Source organism: Lepisma saccharinum, chromosome 1, assembly GCF_977018435.1.
Source record: "Lepisma saccharinum chromosome 1, izLepSacc3.1, whole genome shotgun sequence".
NCBI classification, from domain to species: domain Eukaryota; kingdom Metazoa; phylum Arthropoda; class Insecta; order Zygentoma; family Lepismatidae; genus Lepisma; species Lepisma saccharinum.
The window spans coordinates 146,416,106-146,426,740 of NC_139229.1; the positions used below are offsets into that span (position 1 = coordinate 146,416,106).

A 10,635-nucleotide genomic window follows, 5' to 3' on the forward strand; every position below is an offset into this window, starting at 1 on the left:
CGACTACACAGAGATTATGTGGAAGGGTGGTTTGCGCGTCACTTTTCGCAGAAGCGCCAACGACAACAATGCGCTGATGCGTTACAGCACGTTGAGTGCAGACGGTTCGGCACTTCCCAACACACTACCCGATCCTGCCAAGTGCATCATCCAGTCCATGGAGCTGCGCATGCCCGTAGTGGAATACGAAACTAACTACACTCTCAAGTACAAAGCAGACATTTTGAAGAATCCCCAAGTACCCATCCAATTTTACGGTTATCAGTGCGTGCAGAAACCTGCTTCCGGCAACCATTTTGAATTTGACGTGACCACACAGTTTAACAGCATCCGGTACGATATGCCAGAGTTTGTGGTCGTGCTCTTCCAGACGGGGGAGGACAACAACCAAGAAAAAGATTCGAGCCAGTTCGACAATTGCAAGATCAAGAACATCTACCTCAAAAATGGCAGGAACGAGATATTCCCGCGTGAGAACTACAACCTGAACATTGCAAACAACAACTACCTGAAATTGTACGAGGCATACACAGTTTACAAGAGAGTGACCTCCGGCAATGTGGACGTGTACTACAACCCCAATGAGTTCATAGCTCGCAGACCCATGTTCGTCATTAACACATCGAAGAGAAAGCAGGTGGTTGTTAACGATCGCACCAACATCAATATTGTCTGTGAGTTCCACGATGCCTTGCCCACCAACACCCTGTGCAGCGTCATCCTTATTGCAGAGAAAACTTTTGTGTATGATGTCAAGAATGAAAGAGTGACCGAACAGTTTTAAGTACAAGAAAAAAATCGCATAATTCTATAAAAATTATACTGACCGTAGGTTCAAACATTAGATCTTTTTGTTAACCTGCAACGCAGTGTCCAGGATGTACTGCGAAGAGTGGAGGTTGATAATTGAGCTTACTTCATGGAACATCTTCTTACATTTGTGGAGAAGATTTTTTGAGAATAATCTGGAAAAAAATAATAAAATTTAATTTTGATGCATTTTAGCGCTTGAGCGCTCAAAAGAAACTTCCTCTTTTATCCCTACGTGTGTCCTTTTTTCGCCCCGTAGGGCACGGCAGGGAGTTAGTTCTGTTAAAAAAATCCCAAACCTCCACCTGTTTGCATTTGAAGATAAACACTATTGTTCTAGTATCTTGGCTATATTAAATTGGAACTTCTGTTACATGAGTTTTTTTCATACATACTATCTACTACATTTGCGGCATGTCTTACTAGTTTTTAGACGATAGTGCCCCCACGGGAGCGTGTGTAGAGGTTGTTGACGTCTGTGTACATGATGTAGCTGGACGGTTGGGAGGGGTCGTAACCGGTGGCCATGTGGTGATTGTTGGCGTGCGAGTGTCGCTGCGACACCTGGACCATTCTACCCCGGACGGCACGTTCTACAAACAGCATCATGTCCACGTCCGAAAAAAGCTCAAGCCTGACTTTTGTAACAAGAAGCATGGCCGACCATGCCAGTCCAGGAAGACTGTAGAAGTATGCAGGGTCCAGCTTGTAGATGGTCTTCGCAGTTGCACGACACGCCTGGATCACATCAGCGAGGAGCGTCACATCGAGTTTTAGGTAGGCATCGTGGTAGTCCCCAAGATTTTGGCAATCCAGCTCGCGCCACATGGACTGAGCATGGTTGTAGTCGTCCTCAGAGATGCCTGAGCTTCGCAGCGTGCTGTAGAACTTCGCTCGAGGAGGCAGCGACTTCTCCGCAAACTTGGTAGAGTCGGTGATGTATTCGTAGGGGTAGACCCCCTTACGCCTGAAGAGACCAGCGTCCAAGTTTGGAAAGTTGGCAGAGGTGATGAGCATTTGTTCGTCGCTGAGCTTTTTTAGCCAGGGCATCGAGGCTGGCCGGGAGGAACCTTAGGGAGTCGAGCAAACGAAGTTCGATGCGAGAGCCTAATTCTGGGATTCGCACCCACTTGCTCAAGCTAATATAACGCTCCTCGTTCTGCGCCAGGACGTTGATTCGCATGTCGTTGTACCCAAGATGTGGCACCAGATGGTGGAAGTCCTACCCCGAACCATTGTGGAAAAACACAGGGATGAAGCGCGGGTCCCGGGCCAATAAATTACACCGGTTGCACCAAGGACAAATGTATCTGCCGTTGAAGTGATCATGATGTTGAACTTTACGGTTGTTGGTGCTAAACTCCCAGGTGCACACAGGACAGGTAGTAGCCTCCTCGTGCTCGATTTCGTCGTCAGGAGACAGCGATTCTATAGACTTGGGGGTCAACAGGATCTCCCCTATCTCGTTGGCTTCCACAACCATCCTTTCTAGAAAATGTTTGACTGCGTCGGGACCGCGATACACATAGGGCTCGGGGTCAACAAGTCGGTCTCGCCACACCACAACATAAGCAAAACTCGAGGCCTCGTGGAGTTGGTAAGGGGTAGTAGAGGAAACTTTGGGATTGGGAACGCATGTGGACATAGGTTTGAGGAAGGCCTCGAAATCGGTGATAATGATAGCAGGGTGCTCTACTATGGCACTGTGCATGTGAAATGTTTCTACAGTGCCAGGTTTGGGCAGGACTGCCATCCCTATCTCGTTGGCATTGCAATAGAGTTTGTGGCTAGCAAGCTTCTCGGCAGCAATGTTGGGACCTCAGATGCTCTCATAATCCAGCTGTTTTTGATTATCAAAAGTGGACAAGCACCTGCGACAAACTTCTATGTGGTGTTTTTGTTTGCTTGTTTGGCTAGAAACAAGCCGAGAGAGAGAGAGCGAATAAGAGTGTAGTGATGGTGAGTTTCATCCTTGATGAGTAAAAGATGGATTTCGCGAGCATCATTGTTGTCTACGTCGCTTACCCGAATAGGGTACACCACATTTTCCTCAGTGAGGCCATAAACATTGATAGCCAACTGCGGGTTGTGTGTACGGGCCTCGAACTTGCGAATATCCGAGACCTCCACCGGGTAGTCGATCCTAACCATCGCATCTTCCAGCTCTGGCTCGTACTGCTTGTAGTGGTTAACTCGGTGTGGATGATTTTTCCGGTGGACAGGGTGCAACGCTGCAAGCACCGACCAAAGAAAGCACTTGGCGTCACTGTTCTGAATATTCAGGACAGCCTTCTTTGCCGCAATGGTACGTGGTAAGGGGGCGTAGCTGGACGCGGAGAGAGGCACAAACTTGTTAAGTTTGATACACAGTTCGTGAGGTTCACCACACAGCGAACCTCCTGAGCCCATAGCTTGATGTTCCTCCTGCTTGGCCACCAGCTCCTCGGCAAACTCGTTGTAGATGACCTTTAGATTGTCGACATCCGCCAGATGCAGCGTCTTCGCCTTGGTATTGTGGTAGAAGCTATAAATTTCATCAGACGGCTTCTTGTATTGGCAGCATAGCGATGCGTAGAATTTGGTGGAGTGCGTTGCAAGTGCATCGCTGAGGATGGAAATAATTTTGGCTTGCTCGTTCTCCAAAAAGCTACGCACGTCACATGAGCCCTCCGAAGTGAGGACAAAGTCATCTAACAAACGCTCGAAAGCAGACTGGTTCGCTTTCGCTACAGGCTTGACACGTTTGGCGGATGGTGCCGAGTCGGCTTTCGCTTTCCTCTTGGTCGAGCTGGTCGACGGGTGTGGGACAGGTGCTCCGACGACTTTGCATGTTGTTATATGCCTTTTCAGATTACCAATAGTAATATGTTTACCGCATCTGGGACATGGTTCTGTAGCGGTCACATGCTTACCAGGTACACAGGCACGGCAGTGTCTTTCGAAATGTTTACTTGAAACACTAGTTTCACACATAGGGTAAATTTTCACAGATTGCATCTTGTTGAAAAATATTTGTGGGGTATGTTATTTTTATATATTTAGTGGAGTGTCACAAAATAAATACTTTGCAATAAAAAAAACTTTGGAAGGCTAATTCACCATGGTGCTGGTTTGGTGTGTGTTATTTAAGTATATGCTATTCTTGCTTAAGAGGTTTGGTTAGCAAGCAATAGATCAGTATGCTAGAAAAAAATAGAGGGGGGTAGAATCGATTTTATTTGCTAGTCGAATAGTTCTCGTCGAATCCTATCCAGCAAACTTAAAATCATCATCCTAGCTCAATTAGGAGCCAAGAAAATCAATGTCTTGGAAAACGTTTTAAGATATTTGTCTTAAGAAAATTTTCTTGACAGACCGGAAGTAACATCTTGACATACCGGAAGTCGACTTTCTTAAAGATTAAGATATTTGTCTTAAGACGTTTTCCAAGACGTTGAGAAGCAACTAGTCAGTGTTGCCAACTCCTATTTGTAGGTTATCTTCGCCTGTAAAATATCATATGGTGAAATTTTCTTTGGGTGGGTTGGCAACACTGAGACCCACTTGATGGCGCAGAAGCGGCTGATTATTACTACTCTCTTTTTATTATTATGATTATTACTACTACTAGTGGTCGTAGTAGTAGTAGTATAAAATACATTATCCTCATAAATTACGCAAGAAGGGGGTAGAAGTCGGTGCTAAGGCATTTGTTTGGAACAAACAATTTGAAATAATTTTGCAAGACGTTCAATTTCACATTAGCATAGCTAATAATGGAAAACAAGCACACAACTGTATTTTCGAATGACAGAAAAAAAATGATGAATGCATTCCGAAGATAATTGTTTTTGTACATATAAGGATAACTTTCATGTACAAGATATGTTTTACACATATGCAACATGCAACATGGAGCGAAAATTTTAAGAAATGTATTTCTATTTGCATAAAATATGAAATCGAGGGGGGCAATTACTACTGTGCCCCACTTCAGGTGTCCTTGGCCATCAATGTTTGCCCCCCCATCCTATTTACCCCTAATAGGGTGCAAATGATATCACGGGGCTCTCTCTTTCACAACCTTTTTTCATTTAGATCATTCTGCGCCAATGGCCGACTCCCGCTGCCCCCTAGCTACGGCTCTGAACTTCACGAGACTAAGAAAAGTAGGCATTGCAAGCGAAGCGAGCAAGAAAACTTTATGAAATGTTTATTTCTTTATAGAAAATTTGAAATCGAGGGGGGGCAATTGCTCCTCTGTGTCCCCCTACAGGTGCCCTTGGCCGTCAACGTTTACCCCCCTGCCCCTCCTACTAGAATGGACTTCCGTCGAAGGTTGGGGGCAGTCCCCCTGTGGTTGTGCCACTGCACTACCAATACAAGGACCCCAAGTTAGCATCCTTGATAAAACATCCATTATATTTATTATTTGATGTCGCATTTGCGCCCTGTGTAGCTAATCGCGTTGACGATAATGAATGCTGAGTAGACAAAGTTGATGCAGCTACACTAATGCCCAGGCCAGGATTCAAACCTGTAAACTTTGGTTGCAAGGACCACTCAATGCCCTTGCCCACCCAGGCGGTTCTGTGGATGTATCATTGCGTATACTCCATCATTTGTTTTACTATTCATCATTGTTGCAAATTACCCAAGAGGTAGAAACGCATAATAGTAAATAGTAGAGATGCATATCATCGGAAGTGGATTAGATAAATTTTTCGTTTTGAAGTGTTGGATGTTGAATACACGGACATGTAATCGAGTTTAGCTTGAAAATTTTACAAAATTGGATATTTCACATTACGCTATTTTAGACCTACTGTCTTGTACAAGTCGACCGTGTTTCTATCTGTTTCTTTGCGCACGCTGAGGCAAAATTTAGAAGTGACAGAATTATGTGAAAAACATTTAAATCGGGAAACAATAATAATAATAATAATAATAATATTGTTGATAACATTTTATAAATTATATAATTTTAATATATAATTTAAACTATCTACACAAAATCCACACATCATTCCATTACACACTGGCAACGCTGAGAAGGAGAATGTGAGACAGGACAGGAGACCTTGAGGCGCATTGTGCAGGTCCGGTCTCCACGAGAACCCGTCTCCACCCGCGTCCTCGGTCACCCACTTTCCTCCGTAATGGGAAATGCCAGGAAAAGGACCTCTGAAACATGGGACTTTGTCCCCGATACAGAGCGTTTGCAGCTTGCACAAGCGCACATGAGTTGCACATTAGATTTCTCAAATATAAAATACTAGACACAACCTACCTTGAACAATTTCAGTCCAAAGCTGTCGATACTTTTCGCAACTGTTTGAGCTCTTTCCCAGCTATTTGCTTGACTCTCCGCTTGATGAATGGAGACAAACACGGCAAGACATACTGAAATAAAAAATACGTGGAACTGTTGTTATCAGAGTCCTGTGTGAAGTCAATTTTAATTGCAGACAAATTTAGTGAAATCTAATGTCTCCTGTAATTAAAATTCTACATGAATAGACCTCGTGAGCATCAAAATAGTCCAAGACACTGTTCTAACATCAGAAATCGAGATGATCTTCAACGTTATAGTGAAATTGCTGTTTTCAAGTACAGTGGTTCTCCCTATCTATTGGCGGGACTTCAGGTGAACTTTGGAAACTTAACTTTAGTTGAAGCTCACCTTGTTCAACCAAGTTCAGTGACTTGGAATAACATTCCTGGGTGCAAGGAATATGCTAGGCATTACGCGAAACAATACTGGCTTTGGGAAAGTCCTGTTTAGTCAACGTTAAAGAAAATAGTAGGCAAATTATCCATCACTATTTTGTTTTCTTCTATATCCTGTGTTATTTAAAGAAATGGAATTATTTTGATTCGAAGCAGGTGTTTTGACGTTTTCATTTCAAATAATGCTTATCACATTGCGGAAAACAGACTTACTGAAAAAGATTATGTAAATTCGTCTACTGTTTCTTTTGTCGTTGGGCGTACTAGAAACATCAATGTGGCAACCGAGGAGGCGAGGTCGATAAATGGTTCTTCCACGACACGACACGTCCAGCTGTCGAGGAGCAACGTCTATTTCGTCCCTTGCCTTGCCCCAGGGACAATACTCATTGATTTCTACCCTTATTGCAATATCAAATTTAACTGAATTTGCATTGAATTCATATACTAGTGGAAATTTGATACTAACCTGAATATGTTAAATGAAGACTGTCACGGTTATCGTGAATTCTGCGTAGGAATAACATTATAGTGCTCGCAAATAAGCTGCAAGTGATATACACATATAAAATGCAACGAGATATATTTTGAGACACTTAGCCCATAAAAAATTGGTCGACTCTTAAAACACGCGTCACATTGTTCTGAGCTTTAAACGCGAAGGAGAAAATCAAGTGAAAACTGTCAATATCATTTTTTCTGATATTATGTTTGTTCTCTTATCAAACTAGAATAACCAGTCAATTTCATGCTACTTTGTTTATGACCTCTTTTATCAGTCATAACATTAACTCGTTTATCTATTATTTTTCTTTCCTAACAATTTTAAGGCATAGGGTAAACAATTCGTACGTGTCTGCATGTTTGTTAGCTGGTTCCCTAGGCATGACAGTGAAATCAAAAAGTATTTAACCGAGTAGTGTGTGTGTGTGTGTGTGTGTTTGTGTGCATTGGCAGACAGACCATTTGATTAGACATTATGCATTTTCATTATGCTATGTTAGCATTCCTATAAACATACCGACAGTAAACTTAAATTGAAATGAAAATTTAATCGACAAGGGAGCAAGTTTGGCATTCTATACTGTACAGTTTATCATACATACACTCGCGTACGCACAGGGGTGTTAAAGGGCTACAGTTCCCTCCTACATTTTGAGAAAATCATAATTATGAAAGAAAGGATAAAAAACTAGGAGAGAACCAGAGTTAAAAATGCAAACTCGCCTTAAAGTTACCCCCGAACGTCATTCTTGAGAGTGGAAAGGTTTTAATATAAGAAATATCTTATTGTGTAGTATACCGCCCCCTAGAGAACAGCTATGTACTATCCATCTTTACAATTCCAGCCCCTCCCGAAAGAAAATATAGCGTACACCAGTGGTTGCATATGCATAGGTAAATGACTGAGTGCGCGAACAGTAGATTTACGGTACCAGATTTACCCCCATTTCAATTTTCCTTAATTTACACAGCTTTTCTACGTCTTGTGTTAATCGTGACTATGAAGATGAATGGAAGGGGGCAAACACAATGATACCTTAATGCCTGACCAGGGTTCGAACTTTGAGCCTCTGGCTTCGTAACGCCTTACGCTGACCACCCACCCACGGAGATTGCCCTCTACCCCAGCACAAAACCCATTATGAACGGTGAACAGTTATTAAGCTAGCCGGAAGTTGCAATGGAGAGCCCATGGTCAGAAAGTATTTCCCAGCATAGATCCCATATGATACGTGTTCCCCGGAATAATCTACCAAATAATAAATCAAATATCACAACTTTAAACAATGAGAGAAATATACTGGAGAAACTTAAACTTAGGCAAGTGTTGGTTTCGGTGCGCGATCAGATCAGAGTGAAAAATCCCCAGAGTTTTTTTAAAAAAGAGCATAGCAGTGTGAAATGGAACCAATGCTCTGCATCTGGAATTTCTTCAAGAAAATAAACAAATAAATGAATTGATACACGTCTAAAAATACATTTCATTTTCATGTGGAAAATATAAGTTAGAAGATCGTGAGGTTATGATACTCTGAAGAGAATTGCATTCGGATTCAAATATATTGACAAAATTTAATGAATTAACTTTTTATATTTGTGGTAATTCAGCGCAAATATCGAATGAATAGTATTCACCATATTACCTCCGTTTTCTTTGCTACAGTCAAGCATTCTTCATTAATACATGTAGGAGGCGGGTTGCATCACAGTGGTCAGCTCCTCTTTCTCTTCTAAGCGTTAATGGAAGAAACGAATGCTTGTAGGGTAGTGGTCACCGTTCAGGATTATGAACCTAACGGGCGTAGGTTCAAACCCTTCCGGTTTCAGGAGCTTTTCGTAGGTTTTAGACATATCCCACTGCGTTCATTGTTCACTCCGTATGAAATGGAATGATTCTGTTTGTCAATAAGGATGAAATATTAAAGAATAAAATCTCCACCTCAACAATCCAATATGTGGAAAATTAAAAAAAATTGATATTTCAAGATTATATCTTGTTCTGAACTCAGTCAAAAGGCATTTCGTTCCGAGAATGAATTAGATCACTATTTAAAAATGTTCTTGATTGTTTCATGTTGATAATTTGACCAATGCTTCAATTCTTGACCCTCAGATGATATTTTCTGGAACTACATCTTTTCTCTTCTCGTCTCCTTCTCCTCTGCTTCTATCTGACATCGTCTTCTATTCTCTCCTCTTTTCTCCACCGCGCTCTTCTACATCACCCCTCTTATTTCCTCTCCTGTCTTCGATTCTCGACTTCACTGCACGCTCCTCCTATCATCTTCGTTCCTATCTTTTCCTATTCTTTCCACTCCCGTTTTCTCGACTCCTATAACCTCTCCTCTCATCTCGTTTTTATCCTATCTTTTTCCTCTTTTCATCATTTCTTCCTCGCATCTCCTTTCCTTACCTCTCATCATTTCTTCTCTTCTCTTCTATCCTGCCTTTTCTTCCATTCTCTGCTTTTCATCTTCCTTTGGCGTCCTCTCCTCTCATTTTCTCTCCTTTCCTCTCCACTCTTCTTTTCCTTTGTGTAGATTCATCAGCGATGAAATAGTAGAAAATCGATTATTTTTAAGTAGAGGAAGTCTATTTCTTTTACTATAGCTCGACCACAAGGAAAAAAACCTTCCCTCATCAAAACGTTCGCGCATCTTCCCTGCCGTTATCGGTGCTCAGGGCAGTGTTGCCAGGTCAGACTTAAAAAATCGGGAGATTGTTCCTTGGGAAACCAGAAGATCAGCTACAAAATCCGATGATCTAATAGTAGCGGATGAACGACGTTATCGGGGGCGGCATAGACGTGCGCACTGGGGGGCAAGGGGATGTCTGCAGATTTTTTCCAGCGAAGGGGAAACATTGTATTTTTATCAGGCTGGTAAACGAGGCATATTACCCCGTAATAATGTTGCCCTCTCAGAAAACACCACTTGAGTTTGAAATTATCACGTTCCTACATCCCTATTATAATAATGGATGTAAATCACTGTGACTGAAATCAACTCATACGTCTGAAATAATATGTACTTTTATGTCAACATTCATTTTCCAGAGGAGAAGAGGAGAGGGTGGGTGGCGACCATCCTTGCACTTCCTTCTGGACGTCCATGCCGCTATATATTTTTGTAGAAAATTAAGTATTTAAGTATAGAATAGTATATTAAGGATAGAAAATTAAGTATTTTCAAGCCGATGAAAGTTCCAAGCAACTACGGGGGAGGGGGTGCATTATTTCCTTTGTAATTAAACTATGCCGCTTCGTTCTCTAGCAAATTTCTTGTTATTAACACTCACATGCTTTATTCGTCAGTTATGCTGCCTCTATGTTGCTGCATTTAATATATAATAGACACACACACACACACATACATGTATAAAATAATTTGCCCACGCTACGAAGTCAGTGTTTCTACTTAGTAAGGCAAGGATAAAATACAACCATCTAAAAATAGTAATGTACATGGACGTCCGCAGGATTTTTTCCAGGCAGGGCAAGGAAGGTACTTTTTTCCAGGGGGGCAAACAAGGCACATTTTCTCCAATAATAGTGTTGTTTCCTCAAAAAACATTGCTTAAATTTCAATGTATCATATTCATGCAATAATTAAC

General features: G+C 41.9%; 1 protein-coding gene across 1 annotated transcript in view; it reads right to left on the bottom strand.

The window, feature by feature from the left end:
* The window catches only part of LOC146002263 (leukocyte elastase inhibitor-like), an 82,894-nt gene extending 75,701 nt beyond the window's left edge, over positions 1-7,193 (bottom strand). Inside the window, exons 1-2 of the mRNA XM_083139983.1 lie at positions 6,989-7,193; positions 6,080-6,192 (exon numbers count right to left, since the gene is read on the bottom strand). Coding sequence (XP_082996109.1) covers positions 6,080-6,192; positions 6,989-7,046 — 171 coding nt within the window. The 5' untranslated portion in view covers positions 7,047-7,193. The remainder of the gene's footprint in view (positions 1-6,079; positions 6,193-6,988) is intronic.
* Positions 7,194-10,635: the final 3,442 nt, after the last annotated feature.